At 41.1% G+C, this 27023-nt stretch overlaps 1 protein-coding gene across 2 annotated transcripts in view; it reads right to left on the reverse strand.

The window, feature by feature from the left end:
• shtn3 (shootin 3) overlaps window positions 1-27023 on the reverse strand; it is a 37260-nt gene continuing 10237 nt past the window's right edge. The window contains exons 3-17 of one of the 2 annotated variants that reach the window (XM_065958898.1): window positions 15611-15705; window positions 15030-15198; window positions 14040-14137; window positions 13586-13667; window positions 13189-13283; window positions 11906-12052; window positions 10498-10651; window positions 8924-9101; window positions 7794-7864; window positions 7036-7139; window positions 6713-6727; window positions 5530-5646; window positions 5048-5174; window positions 3802-4069; window positions 1-3037 (exon numbers count right to left, since the gene is read on the reverse strand). In XM_065958898.1, coding sequence (XP_065814970.1) covers window positions 2902-3037; window positions 3802-4069; window positions 5048-5174; window positions 5530-5646; window positions 6713-6727; window positions 7036-7139; window positions 7794-7864; window positions 8924-9101; window positions 10498-10651; window positions 11906-12052; window positions 13189-13283; window positions 13586-13667; window positions 14040-14137; window positions 15030-15198; window positions 15611-15705 — 1856 coding nt within the window. In that variant the 3' untranslated portion in view covers window positions 1-2901. Of the gene's footprint in view, window positions 3038-3801; window positions 4070-5047; window positions 5178-5529; window positions 5647-6712; window positions 6728-7035; window positions 7140-7793; window positions 7865-8923; window positions 9102-10497; window positions 10652-11905; window positions 12053-13188; window positions 13284-13585; window positions 13668-14039; window positions 14138-15029; window positions 15199-15610; window positions 15706-27023 lie in introns of both variants that reach the window. The other variant, XM_065958897.1, reaches the window with a different exon arrangement.

The following is a 27023-nucleotide window of genomic DNA, read 5'->3' on the forward strand; positions in this document are numbered from 1 at the left end:
TTTAAGCTTCAATTGCAATTTATTTCAAGTGATGCTAAAATGAAAATCAATGTTTTAAAAAACACTCTATTTATATCCCAAACACACACAATACCTATAGTCACCCGAACTCTGTCAGTAAATCCCTTTGTTAAGACGACACTTGGTTAACATTTAATCAGTAAAAGGACCTAAAGTAGAACCCCGCTGCAGGTCGTCTGAAGGCCAGTGCAAGGCCTCGATATGCATAATATTCAGGCCTGTGGTATTACTAACGACTCTGATGGGTTGTTTGATGTGCAGCTTAACAGTCTATTCACACCTGGTCCTTTGCATTTCAATAAGATACACCCAATGGACGGAACAAAATGCACTTTTAAATGTGGAAATCTGTGTTATTAGAAAGAATGACAAGGTGTGAAAGCATCATACAAATATGCCTCATGTAATTGCATACTTTTTAAAAGTTCCTTAGGTTGCATCACATGTAAGGAAGGCTATATATATATATATATATATAGCAGTAGGCCCTACAAATAAAAATAAAAAGTCAAGGAATGCACGGTGAGATGTGACGGTGAGCTAGTGTTGAGCGAGTACAGAAACAACGAGGGCGTCGCAGAAAATGTGTGTATGTGACTCTGCACCCAGTGGAGGAAAGGCGTGTGGAAGACATCTCCGGATAAGAGGGATTACAAAGGTATCTCAGTAGATTTCACACCACAAAATTGCAAGTCAGGACGTGTAGGTTTAGAGGTTTGGTGTCTGTGGAGAGGTAGACGACGTACACAAGCACCTCATTCCTAAAGGATGTTTTAATCATTTAACCACAAGTTTAAAAAATAAAATAAAAATGGCTTCCTGTCAAACGTTTCGGTGCATATCTTGTCCAATCGGACCCTGAGATATTTCTGTTAGATGTGATTTAGTTTGAACAGTGTTACCGTCTTTGCTGTTACTGGAGAAATATCTCGTTCTCTTCCTCTTAACTTGCAACATCCCCTCACATTTGAATGGATTTCCACCTGAAACCTTCACACACTGATAGTCGACACGCTGAAACCTGGATGGGAGCCTCAGCAGCAGAAGTAGAAGAAACTTTCTGGACGATTTGTTTCAACCCTGGATGTTAAAGCTGTTTCACTCAGCCTGGCTCCTTAACAGAGAAAGTTCATGATCATGGGATACTCTGATTACCTGCGTACTACAGTCGAGGCGGCACAATTAGGGCTAAAGACATCCAGCCGTTTAGAGCTCAAAGGTTCACTCTGGCCTTTATAAAGAGAACTATCAGCCAGATTGCAAAATATGTTTTCAGTGCCATGGAAGGAGCCAATAACCTTTGACAAAAGATAAATCAATTATGCAACCTCGACTACACCTGGGAGTAAAGATTGGGGGGGGGGGGGTGGTGTGGGGTTAGTTGGAGGAAAAGCCGAAAAAGTTGAGAGCTTGATTCTTAGCAGTACAGTGCATTCCTTCTGATGACACAAAGTGACATTAAACAGATCCTTTGTGCATCAAACTGAGAGGAAAAAAAAAAAACATCATCCTAAAGCTTTGCAGTCATCGTACAAGTTGAAGTGTTTGAAGAAAAACTGAGGTTCTGTGCAAAACAATTGCAGCTTCCCTCGTACAGTTCAGTCAGCGCGTCCTTCCAGGATCCACAGGTTTGTGTTCTGTAACCGATGTGCAGCAGATCCATAAAAGCTCTGGTTACCAATTATAAGCCATTGAAGAGAGAGAGAGAGAGCCCTAGCCATGACTGAAATGTCCATGTTTCGGGTTAATTTGACTGAATATTTGAAGTAGTTGTATCCCCCTTAATGTCCAACTCTATTGAGATTTTAATACGTAGAACGGGCATCTAAGATTGACGTTTTAACGATGGTGGAGGAGTTGTGTTACAGCTTATGCAGAGGGCATACTTTCTGATGTAAACTTCATTTCATCAGGATGAAAATACCTGTCTGGCCCTTGGAATTGATAGCTCTGAAAACTTGACATAAGTAGAAGTAGGCGGCACCCCCAGACGGCCGTTTTGCCCCTCGCCCGTCGGTTTGCCGGGCAAACAGCAAACCAACAGGAGATGCGACGAATGAAGGCTGGAAAGTGAACTGGTTCAGATATAACTCGTTCTACCACACCTAAAAAAGCACCTGCATTGTTCTAATAAGCTGCACGGCCAGAAATGTGGTAAAAAGCTGTTAATATGAGATTGATTTTGACCCTTTTCAGGTGTTTTACTTGTATAACTTTTAGATTCTTCAAGTTATAAATCCATACAGTTAACATTTTCTATCACTGTGCAATAACCGTAATCAGGGTTTTATTTTTATTTTTGCCTATTATGCCTTTATTTTGATAGGACAGCTAAAGAGAGACAGGAAATGTTGGGAGGAGAGAGAGTGGGGGGATGTCATGCAAAAAGGGGCCGAGGTCGGATTTGAACCCACAGCCTCTGCGACGAGGACCACAGCCTCTGTACATAATGCGCGCGACATATCTAGCAGCGCTCCAGTGTTTTAACATTTTCAAAGACTTTACAATCCCCAGGATATTATCTCTCAACTACTAACAAGAGACGGCTACATCCTGTTCCAGGTGTCAGGGTTTCTCCAATGGCTTACAGGTTAGAGTGTGTTCACACACAGCATGTTTGAACCACAAATACTTGAGGCTAAAACAACGTTCAATAAGTTAGCTACATGTTAGTCTTGTGATGTCACAGACCCTAACCCTATATTTTAAATTCAAATGTAGAAAACACAACATTTAAAAAGTCAATAAATCAAAGGGCCAATGTGTGATCGCACCCTAAACCTTCTGATCAGAGCGTGTGTTTTGGATGACATCACTGTCTCTCCAGCCAATCAAATGCACCAGATTACAGAACCAAGCCCGGGATCCTCAGAGTCCTTCTTAGCACTCTGCGTCTGTGCTGCCGTTGACGGGGCCATCGCAGACAGCGGTGTGTGCGACCTCTCCGGCTCCAGTGTGCTCGACTCCATTCGACTGGACACACCTCTCAGTGACGTTTTGATCGTCCCCCCCGACACTGTGGAGCGGAGACACAGAGAGCTAAAAGTCAGAGACTTACAACAATGAGATTTTGTCTATAAGCAAAATTATGTCTATTTCTATTTATTTTACATCTTAGACTTGGGTCCTAATCACACATAGCTAAATGACTAAACACTTTCAATTGCTGCAGGAGTTTGTTTCAGATGGCAGCCCAAAACAGGCTGTAATGGTTTCTAAGTTCGACCTTTTAGTTCCAGAAATACAGAAACGTAACATAACTTCTTTAAAACCACCAGACTCTATCGACAAATAGATTTATTTATGACAAGCATGCCTTTCATTTTTTGTGTTTTCTATCTCTGAATAATATGTTTATCTGGACTTGTCAGGCGAATGTGGATGAAAATAAAATTATAAATTTGACAAATACACTTGCTCAGATTTAAGCTTTTGCAGTGTGAGGTAAAACTCCTGTTATTGTCAATGGAGTCTGGTGGCTTCGAAGAGCACGATCTGTTTCTCGTTTCAATAAAGGATCCTACTCTTAAACAAGTGGCCTTTCTCTATAGGGATCCTTTCTGTGAGGCTGTCAGAAACTTGGTTAAACATCTGAGCATTCAGTGGCAAAAAAAAACAAAACGTGTGTCTTTCAGACAATAAGACCCCAAATTATATAAAAAATAAATAAACAAGGTCCAATGTTCAAAAATAAATATATTCAGAGCTTCAGTTCTTAGTGAAAATGAGCATCAGCTGCATCCCCCTTCCCTGGTGTGGTTCATGTTCCTGACGCTTCACCTTTTGATGCAGCCGTTGCTGACCGGAGACTCTGCTGTCTCTTTCTCTGACAGCGAGCTGCAGGACCTCCTCTCCTGCCAGGAGCCCACCCTGGGCTCTTTGCCTGTGTCTGAGCTCTTCCTCCTGGCCACGATGGGCCCGGGTCCTGACCCCCGTCTCTCTGAGCCGACCCTCGGTGCTTCTGGGTCTTTGCCTGAGTCGCTGCTGGTGCGCCTCCCGTTCAGGCTGTCCAGGGAGGAGACGTGGCTCATCTGGCCCTCCCGCTCATCTGACGGACAAAGAGAAATCGATATATTGTCTTTCTTGTTTTGTAGTCGATTTTTTTTTTTTGCTCAGCTGGGAGAGGACGCGCAGCAAAGGTCGAAAACAACATTTAAAGAACAACCTCCAGAAACAGCCTGATTGTCCTGCTGATGGAAAAATTAACTCGCCTTTCAGTTTTTGATCCCTTTCAATAAGTAGGTTTTCAATGTGCCAGTGATGACAATAGAGTCATCGGAACTATTTTATTGTTTGTACCAGGCTGTAAACAAGTTAATTGATGCTGTAAAAATGGCTTTTTTGCCTCTTGTGTGTATGTGACTTATGGGTCAGCCTCAAGCGGACCCTCGACAAACTGCAGGATTTTGCACTTCTGCTTTGGCTTCCTCTTTCAACACCGTTGAAGGTTTTTTACTTTAATTTACTTCAGACTTTGAACTGGATCACAGAAAAGCGGAGAAATCCAATGTCTGCAGATGTCTGACCTCAGTTTGTGTTATTTCTGTGGTGCAGAACGCCCTCTACTGGACACACACAGACACAGCAGCTCAGACTGGTTCTCCCTCACACCGTGACGTCTTTTAGAATTCAGTCCCAGCAGGAATCAAAACTGTGACCTCTGTTAACACTTGACCAAACTATAAATGTTATCACCTCTAGTTTATCAATAAATCATTATGCAATACCTTTATTTTCTATCTAAAATCTGCATACTTAAGTACGATTTTGAAAGCCTAATGTGTTCTTGTAGTGTTGTATTTTATCAGTTTGCTTCAGTTAAAGATTTGAATACTAGCTGCACCACTGTAAGATGAGTCAGCATAACTTCGCAGGGAGGAAAAAAAGATGACGTACTTTTTTAACAATTGTTGTCTTTTCTTTCTCTGCGTTTTCTTAGATTACTCATGCCATCTGCACCTCTTTGTTTTCAGTCTTTCTTTGAATTAAAAACAGATTAGGATCACTCTCCCGGGTGTGTATCTACCTCCTGAGCCAGATTCTCCCGCCTTGTTGCGTCTACGTCTCAGGATGACCTCCAGCTCGCTGTCCTTCTTCCCCGATGGCGACGGCCCCGACTCCTGAGAGCCTCGGCTGGGGCTCCGCTTCACCGTCTCCTGTAGGTAAATGCATCCTTCACTTCAGAGACTGCATAATACACACACATTCTTTTTACCTTTGGACACAGAACTTCACGTTCTCTGTATGACACATTGACTTTAAGAGATATCAATTCATGTAATGTGTTTGTCATTCAAGGTCCATGTCAGAGCTATTAAATGGGATCCTGTTCAATTCAAACCGTGGCCTTATTATTTATTTCTAAATTACTAACCGTCAAGAGATAAGATTTGAAGAGGAAAATGAAAAGTACTACACACTTTGAAACCTTCTGAGCTCTTATCTTCAATGGCAAACATTTCCCCACACGTCTGTAACAAAGCTTAACAGAAAGCCATTTTTCCTTACCAAGATGCCTTTCAGCTCCTCCATGGCGCTCTCCTGCGGCTGCGGCGGCAGCGGCGGCTGCGGCGGCTGCGGCTGCTGCGGCTGCTGCTGAGGCTTCTCCTCAACGACTGGAGGCGGCTGGGGAAGAAGACAGAGGTAAGTTTCCTTGTTTGTGTTTCTTAACACAAGAGCTTGAACATGGCTCAAATGTTGCATGTCAAAAACACTGAATAATTGCAGCTTTTTGAAAAGGACATATGCATCCTCCATTGAAGTATTTCACATTTCCAATAAACCCAGACGATATGAGAACCATTTTATTACCACTTCTCTTTTTAACTGTTTCATTGAATGTTCTACAGAATAAAGGAAGTCAACCATGCCTACATGGCTTTTGCAGCAATTCTAAATATTCAAAATAATTCTACATTACCAGCCTATATGGGTGCAGACTAGGGTTGAGCTTATTGAGCATGCCCTCACCCCGCTGCTCATGGCTAACAGTCATTGACCGCAGAGCTTCTTTATCATCGTGACATCATGCTTTAAAAGCTTTCTTAGCCTCCATCACGCTCGGTTTGGCTGTTTATAGTTATTTTGGGAAGACGGTACTGCTGCAATGCTCTTTGTACAAAAACAAATCTAAAAAAAAACAAAAGAGCTTTGTTTTCTGCATTTGATGTTCCACAGACAAGCTTTTATTACTGCTGGTATTGGAAAAACAACATACATCCTTTTACCGTCTGAAATAAGTACATTTCAGCGAATGATATTAGCCCACTGATATCCTGTTCTGGTTTTAATCTTGGACCTCTGATTAAAATGAACCACAGTGTCAGGGATTTTTTTTTAAAAAGACTTAATTTCTCCTGCTAGTTGAAATGATTGTAAATCTGGCACACTGGTGTAAGGAACTCCAAGCTTCCCGACAGAGATGAACAGCAACCTTTCATGTTCACATAGGGAAGATATTTTAAATGGAAGTGAGAGTGACGTGTATTTAACTGATTAAAACCAGAGGGTTTGCTTTGTGTGTGTGTGTGTGTGTGTGTGTGTGTGTGTGTGTGTGTGTGTGTGTGTGTGTGTGTGTGTGTGTGTGTGTGTGTGTGTGTGTGTGTGTGTGTGGTGGGGTCAGTGGGGTCAGGGGGATGGAAACATCGGTGACTTCTCGACAAAAGATTGATGTAAACGTCAATATACTCACTTTTACTGCTACTCTCTGTGGAGGCACAAAGGAGAGCGAGAGAGGGAGAGAGAGAGAGAGAGAGAGAGAGAGAGAGAGAGAGAGAGAGAGAGAGAGAGAGCAATCAGCCAGAGTGAATTCAGACTTCAACAAACATGGAGACACAACAGAACAGAGTCGACAGGTTTTACTGACGCCCTGATCTTTAAGTGCTATACTCTGTACAGTAGTTGTATCAGAGCTGTCTCCAGAAACTCGCCAGCTAGCGAGAGTATTTCTACATTACCTGAACAAATATTACAGTTCTTTTCTGTCATTTATTGTTTGGGATGGCTCGTCCTCACCTTGCTATCCTGACTCTTGACCGGCCGCAGGACGACGCCGTGTTTGATCCTTTCCATCATTTCATTCACCGCCTTCGACTTCACGTCGTCCACACCCTCGCCAGCTACACAGAGAGAGAAACGTGGCAACACAAACTCAGCATGTTCAATTTAAAAACAGTTTACATAAACATTTTTAATGATTTTATTTTACCTTTATTTTAACAGGAAATACAAAATCTGTTTAACAAAGGATTCCTGGCCTAACAGCAGCGTAACATTCCTCACAAAGATAAAACAGAATCCCAACAGCACGCAGAAAGTACAGAATTTAATTTTAGCAGCGCACCAAAACTGGACAGATGATTCTACATCCTGGTTATAAAATCCCCCACGCTGAATAATATATACAAATTTCATAGATTTGGTGGGACGACAGGGTTAGGGTTAAATCATGCAAGCTTGGATTTAATCAGAGATATTCTGCTTTAACACCTGTAAATAGATTGGTGTATCTTTGTGAGCTTGAGTTGATTTTAAACCACTGTTGGACATGTTGCTAATCAGAGATGCTGCTATTTGTTGCATCAATGTCATCAAGTATCTGAAATCTTTTCAAATCCTTATTGACTTGATTGATGTGGAAAATACAAAAACAACATTACTACATCCCTGTCATTAGAAAACTGTCTCATGTATCCAAATGTCTGACATTATTCAGTGACGTGCTGTTCTACATGTGATGATGCATAGATGTAAAAAGGTGGTGTTAGTCTCACCTGCAGGCTGCTCGGCCTTCACAGCAGTTTTGGAGCCTTTTGATGACTTCCTCATGATGGCGATCAGAGAGCTGAGAGAAGGAGACACAAGAACAAGAGTTCATGTCCTGTTCAGCATACGACACTCATTAGCCTTGTTCACACTTGCACAAATCTCCTGAAGATTTCAGGCGTAGCTGCGATGTGTGAACAAGTACCTCAACTTTACCCAGACTTACTCCTTCCATCCCCTGAGTGATATGAAGGAGTCAGCTGAGCGTATATGTGAACGCAGCAGGAAATATTCAGGAGAATTCACCGCGAGTGAGCGAGGCGGGGGTGATGATATTTATATATGACGGACCGGTGCAAACATCGTTCATGTAATGAAGCCTCTTCATGATCTTTACTGCTCGCAGGTCTGTTCTTTTTAACTCATTTGTTGATCCTGTGAATACATCCAAAGTTACCGGTACATGTAGCATTGATATAGAGGCAAAAATCTGTCATTATTGTGTCAGACTCTGTTTCTTCGTCATCCTTTAGTCCAAGTCCAACAGTGAAAGTCAACTGTTGTGAGGGACATGTGTGAACAGGCAAGTCAGGAAGATTTCAGAGGCATGCTGTCCTGACATTTTCAGGAATGCACCTGTGCAAAATGCTAAACTCTGTACAGCCTTTGTCTTTCAACCTTTAACCCAATACATTTTAAAAAATCCCCCAAATCCCCTTTAACAGGGAATGATTACCTGAAACCAAACACTTATTAACTCCATATTTAGGCACATCAACTCCTTTTTTCAACTGTCTGAAAAGATGCCTAACAACACTGTCCTAAGATTTTAAAGATTTTTTATTTTTTGGGGGGGCTTTTTGTGCCTTCAATGGATAGATAGGACAGTGGACAGAGTTGGAAACCAGGGAGAGAGAGTGGGGAATGACACGCGGGAAAGAGGAAGAGAGAACCACTACGCCACCAGCGCCCCACTGTCCTTTTACAGATTTTACATAAAATATGTGTTAATGTTTGTCCTCTGGTCGTCTTGTTTTTGGATTGAGGCTTTTATCATTTCATTTCTGGACAGCAAACATTAAAACACTTGAAGGGTGCGATGCGATGTGTAACGTGTGTTTGTTGATCACTTCCTCACCTGAGGGGGTTGCACCTCGAGGGGGGAGGAGGAGGAGGGGGTGGAGGAGGTGGAGGAGGGGGAGGAGGAGGCTGAGGGGGCGGGGCAGGAGGCGGGGCGACCCCAGGTTCGGGGGGAGGGGGTCCTGTGCCGGTCGTCATCGGGACATGTTTCTGGGTCTCCTCCTGGAGCTCGTGGACTATGGGAAGAAAAAAAAGAAAAAACAGTTCATATACATTCAATACAGCACTGTTGTTATTGATAACACTGTCTCTACCACTAATCCTGAAGCTTTAGTTACTCTCATGTCCTTTTGTCTCATTTGATTGGTTGGTTTGTAGAAGCCATAGATAGTAAGGGAAGTCCTTAAACCTCCACGTTTCACTCCGGAGTGAACGCTCTTTCCCGACACACTATCTCTGTTAACACAGTGCCAATGAAAGAGGCCTCTGTATTTATTGTCCTATTTAACGGATTCTGGGTGAAGTCGGTTGGTGGGTTTTTTGGCTCTGACTTCACGTGACCCATTTTAAAAAAACACACACAGATGCCATGTCTCATGCAGGGAGAAATTCTGCCAGTTTTTCCTGCAGCAGATGGGTCAGTGGTCAACAGAGGAGCTAAACACAGAGAAAGAAGAACAAACAAGAAGAAGACGTTGTATTGGAAGCTTCTGAACTCTGTATTTTTCCTTTGGAGGGAATTCTAGTGCTTTTAAACCTGAATACTATTTTTTTTAAAACATATTTTGGATCTTCATGACTGAAATGAACAAAACCTTTTGGAATTGCTCCAGTAAAACTCTAAGTACAGTACATCCACTTAAAGGGATCGATTTTGCCACTGACAGGCTCACACTCTTATTCTAAATGTCTGAGAGCATCAATACATAAAACATATTGTTTGCAACGACAAGATCCCCCTTTCCAACGGGAAACAAAGTCAATCTCTTCAATGCCAGAAGAGTCCAATGACAAAAATCTGCCCTGAGGTTCATGGGAGTTGCTGGTCTACACCTTTCATTTGTGAGTTTGTTGGTGTTGTAAATGTTTATTTTCACTAAATACTTGAATATTTAGGCAGTTTGAATGGCAGCCTTTAAATCAGATAGACGTTACTAAACTACAGAGCTGATCAGACTTTGCAGATTTCAGTCTGGCTGTGGTGTGGCTCAGTCGAGTCAGAGCTCCCAATCTGGGTCAACACTCACAGTTATTGTTCACTTTGTAATGCATGATGTCCTGTGACTAAAAACCATCAGATATCAATTCATCGTTGCCAAAATCAACAGCAATTATACAGAGATTGCATCATTTTTTCTATCAGGAGTAGTTTCTCCAATGCAATACAATGTGTCCAGTTTAACCCATGTTCACTCAGAGAGCTGCCAACCAATCAGAAACAAGCATTTCTGTTGCTATGCAGTGAATTCCTGCATTTTCTATTCCTATGTCAGCATCTAACTAAGGAGCCACACCTACTTTTTGCCTCTTATGCGTGGTGTTTGTGTGTGTGTGTGTGTGTGTGTGTGTGTGTGTGTGTGTGTGTGTGTGAGTGTGTGTTTGTGTGTGTGTGTGTCCTCCTCCTCCTCCCACCTCTGTTCTGCAGCTCCTCGTTCTTCTTCTCTGTCTGCTCCAGTCGTCCCTCCACTTCCTTCTTCTCCACCTCTAGCAGCTCCAGCTGTCTCTGCAGAGCCTCCAGCTGCTTCTTCACACAGCTCTGCTCAAGCTGGGCCTGCAGGCTCTCCACCTACACACACACACACACACACACACACACACACACACACACACACACACTCTTGTTTAAACGCAGACGATGATACGATCTTCTGTTAAATCGTAATTGATAAGCATCGTCTAAAAAGCCACTTAAGAGTTTGACTTTAAGCTTAAAGGTCCATATTTAAGTTCGGGAACATACAGTAACAACACAAGCCACTGAAACCAGAAGATATAATGCCACTTGAAAAGGAGACAGTTTTCTGAGTGAGCTAGGTGAAATTGATAAAAGGTTTTGTTGTCCAGTTTTCAATGACAAATGATACAATTTGACTAGAATAACTACTTTTTTCGCACACGTCTGACAGTTGTATGTCTACAGTGGCCAAGAGGTGTCGTATCCAAAACACAGCAAGGACAAAAACAACCGCATTAATAGAAAAGGCAAATTCCACGATAGCCACAACTGGAGCTGAAAGTTGACAACTGTGGACTATGCTTCTGACAAACTGTCACTCCAGAGGGACACACGACTGGATCGGGAACAATGGAAATTGAAACGGGCCAACTACCATAGATATATATATACACACACAGTCACAGAGATGCCACTTCCCTGATTGTAAGACGTGACTCGGCCATCATCCTGGAGAGGGGCAGCTGAGCCTCATAATGAATGGAACTCCAGGATTAAAGTATTCATAACTCCCAAGGTTTTTATACAATAATCCTCGATCTTATACAAGATTTCTGCGCTTCTCTATAGAGAGAATCACAGTCACATTTCTGTTATCAAGGCTGTTAAGAAACTATACAGATTATGTTAAATGTATGGAAGCGTTTTGCATTCTTGCTCAGTTTTTGTGAATTACAACTCCCGGCCCCCCCGTATATAACTGCTGTGTATAAAAACATGAGTTGTGCTCCAGAAATGTAGTCCAGGACTAATTTCCTCAAGGAAAAGTTCATCAACATGGAACCATACTGTATTTAAAAGAGAAGGCCACTTAGTTTGCTTTACACTGAGCTTTACATGAATTAGATTTAAAATGAAATTTAAAACACAAGGGATGATGGGGGTTACAAAATTAAAGTCTGGTGGGGGGTGGGGGGGGGGGGGCACATTGCGTTTTCTTTTAAGAACACCTTAAGCTGGCTGAAAAGGGCTGTGATGACTCAGAGCTCGACTATGACTTGCTCTCTCGGTCAGTCAAAGTGCCGTCAGCTGTAACAGGATGAAGAGCAGCTTCCCGGGCAACAGCCTGAAGTTTTGGAGGATTACCTTCTGCTGATGCTGCAGACGCTCCTCCTCCAGGGTTTTAGTGACGGCAGCGACGTCCTCCAGAGCTTTCAGCAGCTGAATGCTGGGCTCAGCACTCTGCAGCAGGAGCATGCTCTGCCTGTTGGCCTCCTTCTGCTTCACCAGCATCTGCAGGATGAAGAGGAGGAGGAGGAGGAGGAGGAGGACAGAGATATGGAGAAGCAAGAAGAGACACTCTTATTTTCTACATTTTCACTTCAAACACATCATCCCAGCCCGACTGTCCGTCTGTTTTCATCCTGCAGGCTTTTCACGTTTCAGGTCAGTACACAGCAGATTCAGGACATTTCATTAATCAGTTTCATTAATCACACATCAATTACCAACACAGCAATGCAGGTCACTGTTTATCACCCAGCCTAACAGCAGCAGCACTTCACAGCTTTCAATGCAAAAGTAATTTGTCATCTCAGTGGATCACTTTAATAAATACAAATGAACACTGAAATGTAAATGACAATGTTCCTTTTAGTATGACAGATATGTTCACACATGCATCATATATGTTAAACTGTGCTGTCTGGATGGAAACTTTGCTTTCTAGCAAAGATGCAAAGACAACAATGTGTTGCAAACATCCAAAACAAATGCAACTTTTACTAAAGCTCTACCAAACATATTACTGCTTGATTAAAATACATAGATGTGGAAGGACCATTATGAAACCTCACGTTTGCCATTTAATTGGAGCCAAACTGTAAGTGAGATTGTCATATTTGGAGGAGAGGGAGTAAAAGAGGACTAAAGGGTCAGGACAGACAACGTTAGCTGCTAACACCAGCACTAAATTGGCAAACAGGGTTTTTGTGTTATCCAAGGATTAATTCTGATAAACTTCTATACAACCGGACTTCTTTTTGCAATCAGTGGAGTTGCCCCCTGCTGACCATTAGAAGTAATTCAGGTTTAAAGCACTTTAAGACACCTTATTTTCTATGAAAGCCCTGAGAGGAGATGCATCCTCATATTATTTTCTTTTTCCCCCCGTGATAAGTTAATTCTGGTTGTTTTCTCAAGATCTCAATAAATTAATTTGCGATCACGGGAAAACCAGTGTTATTATTCAGAGATAAGAAAGTTGACATCTTGATAAAACAACCAAAAATTGACTCACCACAACGGGAAACATTCAAACATGTTTCTGGACAAGTTCCTTTTTCTACAGCTGACATGGATGCTGCTGGATGTTACAGTGCATCACTTCACTTTGCCTGCAGTGAATTTGTGTATTTGTGTCTCTGTACCTCGTGTGCGTACGTCTCGGCCTTCACTCTGAGGCTCTGCTCCAAGTCGAGCTGCTCCTTCATCCCGTCGTACTCCTGAGTCGCCATCACAGACACTGCAGAGAGAGACAGGGTCTGTGTCAACTTGAATTCTATTCAGAAATGTAAACTTCACAAAGTCAAACAGAACAGTTAAAGGATGACTTGTTTGTTTTTCACAATAATAATTCAACATGTTAGGATGCAAACATGCTTGTTCCATGATACTATAACCATGTCCAGAATAAAAGTGAAGCATACAATCCAATATTCGGCAAAAGTCTTTCCTGCCGTCAGCTGACCCCAGGGGTTGTACATATGGAGGTGTGTCTCCTCACTTGTATATGTGTGAGGAAGAGTCTGCTGTGTTGTGACTCACCTCTGTTGAATCTCTTGATGGTTTTACTATGCTGCTCAACAGTTTCCCGAAGCTCCTTCATCTCGGCCTGATCTTTCTCTGACTGCAAAGAGTGAAAGTCAAAATCAATCAGGCACCGGTATTCATCGAAGTCCTACAAGAAAGTTTTTCATTTTCCTTTTTTGAAAGGTAAACTAAATATTATGAGAAAGGGTTAAATCTGTATTTTTGTACCTATTAGTCTTTTATAACCCAGCATGTCAAAATCAAGTTCCAGGTTTGAATACCTACATTTCCTTTTATGTATGGTGCTTTAGTAATTCTGTCCCTGATGCTACATGCTGTTATATGTTCTTGCCTTAAGTATCAATTTTCAGCAGTGGCATGATCTCTAATCTCCATAGAAAATAACTGAAAGAAGAAGAAGTAGAAGAATTGTTTCTGCAGGATGATGTCCACACTTCTCTCTCCTCACCTGAGTCGTCAGCTCTTCTATCCGTTTCTGCTGTTCATGAACCTGACAGACGAAGTTCTTCTTCTCCTCCAACAAGCTGTTCACCGTTTCCCTCAGCTCTGAGAAAACACACAAGGAAGAGTGCTGATTCGTCATCACAAAAATAAGAGTTTTTCTGTATATCTGACTGACAAAAACTGCACAATTATATCAACTGTGCTGCTGCCTGTCCTACCCAAGACACTCTTGAAGAAGAGATTTTCAATCTCAACAAGGGATAACTGGTTAACATAAAGGATAAATAAATATAAATTAAAAACAATGAATATTATTAAGTGTCTAACTTCTACTTCTTATTCGAATATAAGTCTGCAATGAGACTTACAGAAGCTAATAATACTCAATTTGTTCAGTAAAATAAATTTGTTCATGTGAGTGAAGTACGGTAAATTGTATGTAAGATTTCTTGTGAGTAAATGGAAAATAACAATTTTAAAGGAGCAATAGGAAAAGTTCTTTCAGCAAAGTTGAGGGCATTTTTATTTTTGTATTTGGGCTTTTTATGCCTTTAATTTTATTTCAATGCCTTTAGAGATAGAAGATAGAAGAGTTGAAGGTAGTTTTGAAGTTGACTCTTTATTGCCTTTCATTTGTTAATTGCTTTTATTTCATTAATTTGTTATTCTTGCTTTAACCTTTTATACTCTGTCTCCTATATGCTGCGTGTCTGTTGCCGACTGAGTTTCCTGATTCTATTGTCTGTCAAAGAATTTTGCATACTCTTTTTTTTTTTTTTTTAAAGGTACAATAGTAAACACAGTGCAGTACAAGAAGTACTACAATACAGTTAATACACAAATGCAGTTAACATATCATCAACAAACTTAATGTAAACAACAGACATCAAAGGCTGTTAGTCCACCTGCAGTTGGTACTATGTCAGTATAAATCTGCGTCCTGTACCTTTAACCTGCTGGTGGTACTATGTCAGTATAAATCTGCGTCCTGTACCTTTAACCTGCTGGTGGTACTGGGTGAAGTTGTCTGGGCTTCCGTCTGCAGCGTCTGCGTCTGAGTCGGCCTCCAGAGCGATGCAGTCTGAGATGCTGGGGAGCAGCTCGTCCAAACATGGGCGAGACGACATGCTCAGGTACTTCAACTTCCTGTTCTCGCAGTTCAGCTGGAGGTCAAGGTCACGGGGGTCAATGACACTTAAAACAACAGCATTATGCTCAGCACTAGTATCTTGCATATTGCATAAAGCATAAAGAATACACTTTCCAAAGTTTCCAAACATTTCCATTTCATCGGTTGTTTTCAGAATAAGAGATGTTTTTTTGTATTGATACTTAAAGTAAATGTTCTACTTGTAGTAACTTTAAACTTTATTTAAGTTTAATATGAACACAACGTTTCTGCTGACAGAGACAATGAAGACGTAGTTTATGTGCAGAGTCATCCTGACTCAGCGGTTCTCTTCTGCTAATGCCAGCTGGACCCTGATAATGCTAATCTTATTGTATTGACTATTGAGTGTGTGTGTGTGTGTGTGTGTGTGTGTGTGTGTGTGTGTGTGTGTGTGTGTGTCTGACCTTTGTGGCCAGGGCCTCTGCATTCTCACGGCATGACTTCTCGATCTCCAGCTGAGTCTGCAGAACGCTCACCTCCTCAATCACCATCTGAGACACTGTGGGGAGGACACACACACACACACACACACACACAGAGACAGTTATATTGAGCATCGTACTAAACGCTATATTGTCTTTCTTTTATTACATGTTATCTGATTTAAGGTGGTGCTGAGTAGCTGATTGGTTTGAAGGATTGAGGTGAACCTAACCTGTAGCTGTGTTTCTGCCCTGATGTGTTATGGGATATGTGGTTGACAATGGGCTAAAGGGGTTAGCTTTATAGACTGAAGAGTAGCCTAAAATTGGTCCATAAATCAACCCCCCTCAGCTCCACCCCCTTGTGAAGTATTTTTTGGACAACAAAATGATGCAGTCATTTTTCTTTCTTTTTTCATTGACATTATAGAGCTTTTATTCTGACATGCATGCTGTCAGTTGTACTGGTGATAATCTTTCTTTTTTGTACCAATGTGTATGCAAACGTCAATGAAGTAGAAATTTGATCACAAAAAAATATATATTGCAGTCCGAAGCTCGGATTGGAAATGCAAAAACAAAAAGCAAAACCAAATTTAGTATTTCCTAAAAGGAGGAAATGGATTTATGTGCATATTTGTCGAATGTGCCTATCCTGTCTTCAACGATCTGAACATCAGGTTCACTTTTAGGATTCATCTTTTCATGTAAAGGCACACAGGTTTCGTTTTAGGGGGAGCAGAATGTGCACACAACCAGGATTTTTCTTTTATTTTCTGTGTGATGTTTTGTCGGTGATGATCTGTGAGTTTCAGAGTAAAACCAGCACAAAAAACTAACGAGCGAGCCCGAGGATGTGAGACGCCTGCAGCTGTCGAACATGTCACCAGAGCTCAGCGAGTCCTCGGCTATTTTAAAATGACCCAGATCTGGTGAGTTTGGAAAAATCTCAACTGAGAGGTGAAACACAACACGAGGACAAAGCTTTAAAACCAATAATAAAAAATAAAAAAACAACATCAATTGAATCTGAAAAGCTGAATTTTGTAAGTAATGTCTCAGATTTCAGGCTGATGATTCTTAGAATTTAAATCCTTTCCACCAGAGACTTAAAACAATACCTTACACTTCAAAATCCAAAATGTATTTGTATACCATCTTCAAAACACCTTCCTTCTTGCTGCCCCCAACACACAAACACACACACACACACACATGCAGGCCAAACACACACCTTCAACGCCCTCAACATTTAATGTAACAATGATTCAATATGTCATTAGTTCCTGCTATGTCTGATTTTTGCTGTAACACATATTGTCACATCCTCACATAGTACTACTCTTGTAATCTCTCTTAATGAAAAAAACATTTTTAAAAAAGTATTTACATAGATTTATATGTAACTTTTCTTTGCTTTTCTGCACAAAACAGAATCACTCAAAGATGGACTTGAATTAAATATTCAAGCGGTCTGTGTGTCTCTCTTCACTGATCGTTTTCTTTGTGGCCACATATTTAGACCTTGACTTCTTCAGGCTTCTGGGTCAGGATTATATTACAGTCAGCAGCAGGAAGCTCCTGCTAACATCCCTGATCCATTAACAGACTGCTTCCTGGTCGATGTACAAGTCCCAAATGTGATTATACTGCTCATAAAAAAAACACACGGCTGAGGTTAGGAGGGAAAGTGTTCCTGTTCCATACCAGAGAGTCTCCTCAAACAGCTTAGATTAATGTGGTCATATACTGCTGGTTGTTTAATATTTTGTATGCATTCTCCAATTAATTACATTTTGGCAGTAACTATTTTCATGCAGGAGTAATGTCGGATGAACAGCTGGATGCAGTTGATTTGTTAGCATGCAGTACAGTAAAAAATATGACTGCAGGGTTGGTTAAAGAATTGTAATATTTATCATTAAACTAGACCTAGACTTACACTAGATGGTGTTCAAAAGCAAGAAGCTAATATTTGAATATTCTTTACACACTGAGAATGATATCAGTCATTTAAATGTTGTCAGCGTAAATGCTTTTTCTCTTGGGTTAAGAATTGAGTAATACGCTCTCTCCTGGTTTGGAAATGTCATCCTGAGTGACTCAGTAGTGTGACCTCATGGTTTGATGAGCGTAGATGCATGCTGAGAAACTGTAACGTGTGGCTTTGTTACATGTAATCCCTCTCACTTTGCTACACTCGCTCACAGTCAGTCTTTCATTTCAACCCCTAAAGGCAAAATGCTACTCCCCTAAAAAAACTCATTTTTTAGCCACACTGTAGATTCCATTCCATCATTTTGAAAGCAGTTTGATGCTAACCGCTGGCTTCACTGGAATTACTGAGGAATTGGCATCCGTTAGCAGAGGTATATACTTCAACCAGACGATGATAAATGATGATTTCTAACGGGTTACCAGATTATCCCTTAATTAAGAAGTTAAACTGAATTAACCTTCACTGTTTGCAACATCAATGATGCTTGCATACAAATGCTTCAATAAGGCAGAGTATGGATATTATATCAGAGTAGGGATATTATATCTATTTTTGGAGGATTTTTAAACCTCAAAATGAGAATTTTGTCTTTTGGTGCCCAAACATAATTAGACGCGATTTACTTTTTAACTTTGAATATTTTGGAGGAAAGACTTCAACTTGTGACAGAGAGATTTTTGCTGCAGCTTTTAGTCAAAAAAAAGTAATCCAAATAAAAAACGGTGGCTGAATATTTACCTTTAGTAGCCTCTGTAAAGGCAAATTAAGTAATTTTGCTAAAATGAGAAGTTATTTCCCTTTTAATTCTGTTTTTCATTAATGTCTCATTCCATCAACGTCTCCTATTGATCACTTGAGGTGTATGATAACATAACCCTCTTGTATTAGGACAGTCAACATTCAGCCGTGCAATGCTGCATTTGCTTACAACACTCAGATAATACGTCATCACAAACATCAACCCAGTAGTTACTGACAGTCTGCCTGTCTGTCATTTTGCAAACACACAAACCGGTTGTTATGCTGCTGTAACATAAACCCGCCCGCTCAGCAGACTCGAGTTTCATACAGATAACAAAACCCTGAGACACTGGAGCCTGAGACACTGCTATCAATCATACCGGAGGATCTGTCGTATTATATCTGCTGCTGTACTGGAAGACTGACAAAGGATGTTATCAAAGAAACCTGCTGGTTTATATTAACACCAACTTCATGGATCAGTTGCTTCTTCAATAAACCAATCAGCCAGGAAACAGACACATACTGTATATGGAGAGCTGTGCTGTGGAGTTTCATTTAGCAAGAATCAATACAAAACATCCAACAGCGATGAATCACATCAACTGGACACTACCACACAAATCTGCAAGCTGAGGTTTAATTTGTTATCGTAGCTTTGTTTGGTTACCCTCCATTTTTTTTTGTTTTGTTGGGGGGGGGTAAGGGATTATTGAAATCGAAGTGGGAGTTTTTGAGCCTGCTGTATTGCTGGTAAATATCTAATGTCATGCTAAAAGTTTTCCAGTGATTGGATCTTGGAACTTGCTAACCAGCCTAGCAGCATGGCGCAATGGTGACAGAGTGCAACATGCTACACTCTGCAGACCACGCTCAGATGGAGGGGAAACAACAGCACCACCACATACAGCTTAATGCAAAAAAAAAACAATAATACAATACATGTGACTGTCCATCCATCTATTATCAATACCGCTCTTCCCATTCTGGGTTGCAGGGGGGGGGGGGGGGGCTAGTGCTGATCACAGCTGTAATTGGACGAAAGGCTGTGTACACCCACTGGTCACCATGTCAGTCACAGGGCTGTCATGTACAGACAGACAGACAAACGTCACCAATCAACAAGCAACTAACAAGCAGATCGACTGTGGGGAAGAAGCTGGTATACCAGGAGAGAGCCCACGCATTGCAGAGAGAACATGCAAAGATCACCAACAGGTCTTGCAATGCTTTGCTTCACCCTCCAGCATTGACAGTTTGACTGGCAAAGTTCTCTACAAAGCATTCTTCCTTCTGATGCCTCATAACTCGTTGTCTGCATCCACTTTTGTTTTCTCAAAGGTTTCAGATTTTCCTATCCGGTGCTGAAAAGAAAGAGGTTCTTTCAGCCTGTTAGTTTTGCATAACAACGATTATCTACTTTTGGAATTTTTTTTAAAATCAATCAGTGGATAAAAACCTTAGAGAGACAGTTGGGTGGCTTAAATATAACTCATCAAATAAGAAAACTTACATTGAATAAAACTTACCAGATTGAATTAGGTAAGGGGGTTCACAATGACAAAATGTGAGGATTTAACAGTGGAAAACAGCTTGTACAGATCACCAAAAAGAGCTTTACTGCAAACACTGGACATGCCACTGAGTGACCTTTGATGATATTTAAATCAGCTCAGTGTCAGCGATGCCCCGGTTTGTGTTCGGAAAAGTGAGGATGAGATGAGAGGGGAGGAGGACGGGGAAGCTTGGGGATCTATTTTTAATCCCTCACTCGATGTTTAATGCCTGTGGATGGTTGTGTGGTGTGATTCCCTCCCAGCCTGCAGAGACTCGTTTAAACCTCCATCTCTCTCGCTCTCTGAGCTCCATTAAGTATTTTTAACCAGCGCTTCACAGCACATCGTCCTCTGCTCGGCTGCCTGCACCGCAGATCAGCTGCAGCTCTGTGGGTCAGACGACACACAGGAGAAGGAGGCAGCGGGTCATCATCACATATTTATAGTTCTGTTTTTTTTTTTTTTCAATTCTAGATGGTTTTAGAATAGAATAGAATAGAATTACTTTATTGATCCCAAACTGGGAAATTGTGGTTTTATTAGAAAACCAACAGCTGGTCCAATCACTGTGACGCTTCATTGTTTTTGCCCTTTACAAAAAAACTTACTGATCCAAGCAGTTGTCATCGTTTCTTTAATTTGCCAATCAGTGTATTTTCTTTACATATTAACCTTGTGCAAAACGTTATTATGATTTTGTATTTGAAGTGTTTTCTGATCTGTATTCTAAGATCAAGTTATCTGAAGCGTTTTGCTCCATGTTTGCAGTCGGATAAAGTGTTGATTTATCACGTTTCAGCAGGCTTTGGTTGTATGCAGGAAGTCAGTCTGTGTAGGAAAGATGATGAGGAACATTGTTTGAAATGCAAACCAAGAACCAATGTGCTATCACCGAACAACATTTGAACCTTTTCGTAAAATCTTTATGATCAGATTTAAAAATAGTCTTTAATCTAAAAACTTCAGATTTGCATCACAGATTGGTAGACAGCCTATTAAAAGAGACCAAAACATGGAAAAGAAAGTCTTAACCAACATGGCGATATACGTGATGGCGTTAAGACAAAGCGTAGGCTGTACGTTAACGGAAAAGTTTTGAATAAAGCAGCACGAAAACTGTCCAAGCGTTGGTGATATCGTTGGTGTTAATACGGTCAGAAACACTACACAACATTTAAAATAGTATTGCAAAAAGCTAGCAACACTTATTTTTATGTAGCAAAAATGTATTATGGTTTTAGGGTTTGTGCTCTTTATTCAAGTCTAATTGAAAGTGAAATACAGAAATCGCAATCTCCTCAGAAATTAGATAATTTCCTAAATTTTTTACAATTTTCAATCGTCAAACAACAAAAAATGCCAGCTCAGCGTCGGGCTTGAAGGCTGCTGCTTTACAAACCTTTCGCCAACCTGTTAAATTAGCCCGTCTAATATTTACTCTGCCCCGGCTTCTTGCTCGGTCACTCTCTCTTGTTGTCTTCTGAGCTTCATACGTGACCCTCCACTTGAGTCTCTCAACCTCAGCTATTGTTTCAAACCGTACCGCAACGGGCTTACTTGCTGCTATGTACTGCCGCTGAAGACTGTTGTGTGAACTAGTGCCGTAAAGCAGAATGCACTGCTCATGGGATGACTGAGGCCAGCTGCTAAAGTTACATAGTGCAGTAAACGGGCTAAGGGGGCACTCTCATGGAATTCAAGTTATTATGCTATTAAATCGACCTTTGAACTTTTATTTACAGGTGGGAAAATTACATATTGTTGCTTTAAAACAAGCAATAGATTTTTTTAGATTTATTTCTAAATGTATATGTATGTAGTATGAAGTATTATGAGCAGGCCAGCTCCTTCAGCATCTAAATTGAGCCACTCTGAAGGCACAGGGACGTGATTGAGCTCTGAAAGCCTTAAACTGACAGCAGTATGTCCTCTCGTTCAGACAGTTTGTCCTGCAGCACTATGTCTCCTGTCAGACACAGTTCTGGGTCACAATAACTCCCCTGACTTCATGGCTTCATGAGGTTCATGACGTGCCCTAAAAACCTGTAATGATCCAGCAGACTAAAAACAGACGCCGCTTTTGTTTTTTTCCACAGCGAGCTGAAGCCGAGGAAAGCCTCTTTGGTGACGGTGCACGTTCATAACAGATGATTTGGAGGATTAGCCAACATTTGAGCAATTGTGAAATCCCAGCACAGAGGGTTAACACATTTAGAAAAGCTAGGCAGGGATTTAGCCTTTGCCAATATGCAAGCGAAGGTTTACAGTCCAAACCTTATTTTCTACTCATGATTGAGAGTTAATATGAAAATGAGGATTTCTGGGAGGCATCACGGATTGAAAATAATCCATTTCCTCTCCCTAGAAAAGGATTAACAACAAGAGGAGCCCTCAGTATTAATGACTGTGTTTTAAAAAAAAAAACTGTAACACTAACTTTAAAGCTAAGCAGTGAACAATAGGTGCACTAATCTGGCCTTCATGTGCTTCTCTTAAGCTTCTTCTGGTAAATACAGAAGTTGTTCTGGTAGCTGGAGAGGTGCCAGGGCACTTCCCGAGCACTGCCGCGTTGCTCTTGAGCAAGGCACCGAACCCCCAACTGCTCTGGTGCGCTCAGGTCCTGTTTGTGCATGAGTGTGATTTTGGCCTGTGTGTGAGAAGCATGTCCCTATAAATAACAGAGTGTAAAACAGAATTTCCCCTCGCGGATTAATAAAGGATACAAAAATCTAAAATCTAAATATTACATGTGCATTTTCGGGGTTTTGAGATGGCAAGTTTTCATCCTCAGATGACATCGTCAACCATCTTCCCATCAACCCCAGTCTTCGCAGTTTGATCAGCTTCTTCATCCCGTTACGACATCATCGACTAACACCAGTGTCCACACTCACGGGGGGGTTGGAGGGAGGGGGGGGGGGGGGGGGTAGATACTGCTGCCGACATCTTATGATGTTATGAGGAGTTCATGAGCCAAAGATTCTCTGACATCTATTCACATCTAATTCATGTAAAATAAACATCTTATTTCATTTACTAGTCTCTCCTGATTGAACTGATTTCAGGACTTGGTGGACAGTAGTGACATTATTTTATTTTAAAATTATTATCAGTTCAAAATTTAAACAAGCAATTTATCGATAATAAAATGGTTATAAATCATGCAGTCCTAATTCGCTGATCCTGACTCCATTCACTGATTACAACAATGGGCAAAATCTAGAAAAGCAGCAACCTGAGCTAAAGTATTTGATCCAAAACAATAAAATACCACAATGTTGTTTAATTATTATTAGTCCCTGACATGCCTGCCTGCTGTCTGACCCCGAAAAGCCACCAGTCTGCTGCTCACTCATGCTCTCTCAGCGTTTACTTCTCAGTGTGTGATTACAGTATTTGTGAAAGCTCTTGAATGCAGGGAAAGTGCAGCCACAGGCTTTCATCTGAGTACAGTACACTGAATAAGTAGGCTGCGTAAGCTAACAGCGCCACAGGCCATTTGTGCAGAGTGGTTTCACTGTTAGCTTGCAGCTATATGTTCATACAGAAGCTTTAGATGTCACAACACTCTAATAAGATGTTGTCTTGTATTGATTTTCTCACAGGGATGTCTTTTCATTGCCTGCTTTTCCTGCATATTTTCTTTCAAATGTATTCTCCAGTTATGCTGCACAAAAGTAACAACCCTCCCTTTTCTGTCTCTGTATCTGATTTAAAAAGCGGTTTTAAGCCCGGTCTTCTGAGGCGTTGACACTCGACAGCGGCTTTGCCAGCAGCTTGCTCTGCTGCTCATGCTTAATACAAAGCTTAAATTACAGACTGCGAGACATCCACTCCGCCTGCTTCTACCAGCTCGAAGTCTCAGGAGCATGCAGCCATCACTGTGAGGAAGAGACAGTTTTCTACTTTAACTCAGAGGAGCTGCAAAGCTAAAAGAACTACCAGAGATACTTGAGTTTCTGCAGGCACTGTCTGATTTACAGCACATCTTTTTTTTTCCAATACCAAGGCCAATACAACCTCTCATAACTCTTTTATGAAACATAAACCCTCCGAGAAATCTCCTCAAAATAGATGCAGAACATTGTTGCTCCAGGTTTAATGTACGGCTCTGTCTTTCAAAAAGTTGCTTTTTACTTGTCGCTACTAGCTACTGCAGCTGCAGCAAATGCTTTTAAACTGCTGCTCTTCTAGAGCCTAGATGTTTTATGACTGAAAATCCTTTTTCACATGTACTCTCCAGAATATAGAAAAGTGGGAGACTTTCACTGTTGGACAGGAAAGTATGTGTGTGTGTGTGTGTGTGTGTGTGTGTGTGTGTGTGTGTGTGTGTGTGTTGGGGGGGGGTCTCAGAAGAAGGACATCATAGAAATGGTGGACGAGGACCGAGTCAGACACTATGATGACAGTCGTCTCTGTTGTGCTTTGTGTGATTGGACATATTTGCAGTGCAAACCAAAGAGTCAGGGAGAACATGCTGGTGAGTAAAAAGAGTACGAAGCCGCTTCATCGTGGCATTCTGTGTCAAACTGATCGTGTGCTGGTCACAGGACATAAATGTCATCACCCCCGCGCTCACTCACAGTGAATTTCCATGAATATTTCCTGAGGTGTTCTCACACATCAGCTCATCTCAACTTCACACCAAATTTATAAGAGGAGGTTGGCAGGAAACGTCGGAGTAAATTCGAGGTGAAATATTTGGCCGTTATTTCATGTGTTGTGTGCATTTATGAAAACACCAAAACCCTCATAGAAATCGACTTTTCGACAAAACATGAAGGAAAAAGTTACCGACTGCAATATGGCTAATTCAGCAATTTTCAAGAAGGAAAAATGGTTTTCCATTTTCATTATTTTCTTAAAAGCCGGCTTTAAAGGCTTAATATGTGATTTTTCACATTTAAATATAATAGAAATCAAGTATATCCTCTGAAAATAACTCTGTGAGTCATGACTGTCTACAATGGGTGTAACACCCGAGTCCCACTGTCTGTGATGTTTTCAGAGTTTTCAGAGTCCTATCTTCACTTTGTTTACATCGCCGAGACGGCCGGCTGACTCCTCCCCTCGTGTATAAAAGTTGTTTAATTGAGGGACTCGAGAAAAGAAGAATAACATACTGTACTCACTGCTTAACTGTGTTTCTAGATCACGCTCATTTCAGGTAAATTTACATGCAGTGTGAAGATACCAGCATAATAACGATCGCTAGCATTAGCATGCTAACACAACAATGCACCGCGAGTTGCTTTAGTTTCATGCTGGTGCTCAAGGGCGACATCTTTTCTGTCATTGTTCGTAATCTTTCCTCTTGTCTCCGGGAACGCATATAAAGCCTTTAAGGCCAATAAGGCGCTCTTAAAATATTTGTCAGGAGTCGAACCAGCCGCTCCAAACTAGGTTGATAAAAGATAAACTGGTACACTGTCGGCATGTGGAGTTCTTTTCAAGCTGGCGGGGGTGCCAAAGAAAATAAATCTGAGATTTTGAGAATCAAGTTTGATATTACGAGAATTAATTCAGAATATTACAAGAACATAGCCTTACTTTTACATTAAGTCTTACTTTTTTTTGGTGAAAACATTCCTTAATTATTGTGATATAACTTTTCTTCATAAAATAGATCGATTCCCAGCAGTATTAAGACAAAATTGTAGTTATATTACCAATTTATTATCATAACATTTAAACTTCTTGCTTATAATAATACGAGTTAATCTCGTAGTGTTCTTACTTTTTTCTCAAAATGTCTGATTTCTTTTTGAATGTTTTACACTTACACTCAGTGGAAATCTTTCACCAGAGTTACAGTATTAAAGACTTGACGCAGTGTGATCATGACCTCTCATCCTTCAATGGGCCCAGTGTATCAGTGAGTCTGGGGTCAGGTCCTGTTTTACCATTTTTATTGTCACTCTAGACTCGATTAGTCTGGCCTTTGAGATTCAAATGAGCCTGAAATCGAGAACCTGAAGGCTCCTTCATTAACTGCTTTAAACATGACCATCAAATATGGAGAAGCAGGTAGAAAAGGCCTTTTGAACCACAACAATGGATCCTGAGTCAGGCAGTAGAGTGGAAACCCCCGCCCACACACACACACATACAGTTTCTGCTGCTGAATTATTCATGTCAGCAGGTTTTAATTATTCATGGGAATAACATGACAGGAGAGACTGCTGGCTCCTGCAGGGAGAGACGGTGAATGAATAAATGAGTGAATGAATGAAAGACTGAAGGGATGAAGTGACGGGGCCCGCAGTGAAAAGAAGGATCAGCGTTTCTGCTGAGTCTGAAGGTGTTCGTCCACTTTTCGCTGCAGCAGACAAGTTTTAGACAAATGCCTGACAAGAAATTTTGGGGGGTTTGAGTCCAACCAAAAGACCTGTCACCCATTTATCTTACAGTTTAGCTTCCTGTATTTTCTTATAAACTGTCCAGTTGAAGCACAGAGTGACTGAAAATTCCAGCTGAAGTCTATTTTAAATCCCAGAAGATAAGAACCTCTATTTTTACATAAATCGACGCCCCCCCCCCTCCCCCTCTCTCTATATTTAGCATCTGATATAAGTGCAGCTGACAATCCACTCTAGGACATCGTTTCCCAACTGCAACTTCATTCTTGCTCATCAAATTTCTAGTTGGACTGTAGACAAAGGCTACACTCAGAATCAGAAGTCATTGCTGAAAGTCCTCTATGAGCAACTGTTAGCTACACTAGAAGCCCCAAAAGTTGGCCATTGTTCCTGGAAGCTCTTATCAGCGTCAGGTCATAGCCAATGGGTTTAAATAATTAAAACGTAGGTGGTCTTTAGGGATGTACGTTTCAAAATCTATGTCAATTATTCAAAGAAAATTCTAATTTCTCACAGATGGACCTGCATCTGAGTTTGTTAGCTTGACGCTAATGCATAAAAGAAATTGCTGATTTAGCTTTGCATGTGGCATGCATTTAATCTACTTCCTCCACACTAATAATGCTCAGGAACAATGTAAAATGAAATATCACACCGGGGTTAACACCAGGTGGAGGCTGCCAGGTTCTCATGTTACCCCTCAAACAGACAGGAGACTGAACTGATCACTGACCTGCAAC

Source organism: Labrus bergylta, chromosome 9 (assembly GCF_963930695.1).
Source record: "Labrus bergylta chromosome 9, fLabBer1.1, whole genome shotgun sequence".
In the NCBI taxonomy this organism is placed as follows: domain Eukaryota; kingdom Metazoa; phylum Chordata; class Actinopteri; order Labriformes; family Labridae; genus Labrus; species Labrus bergylta.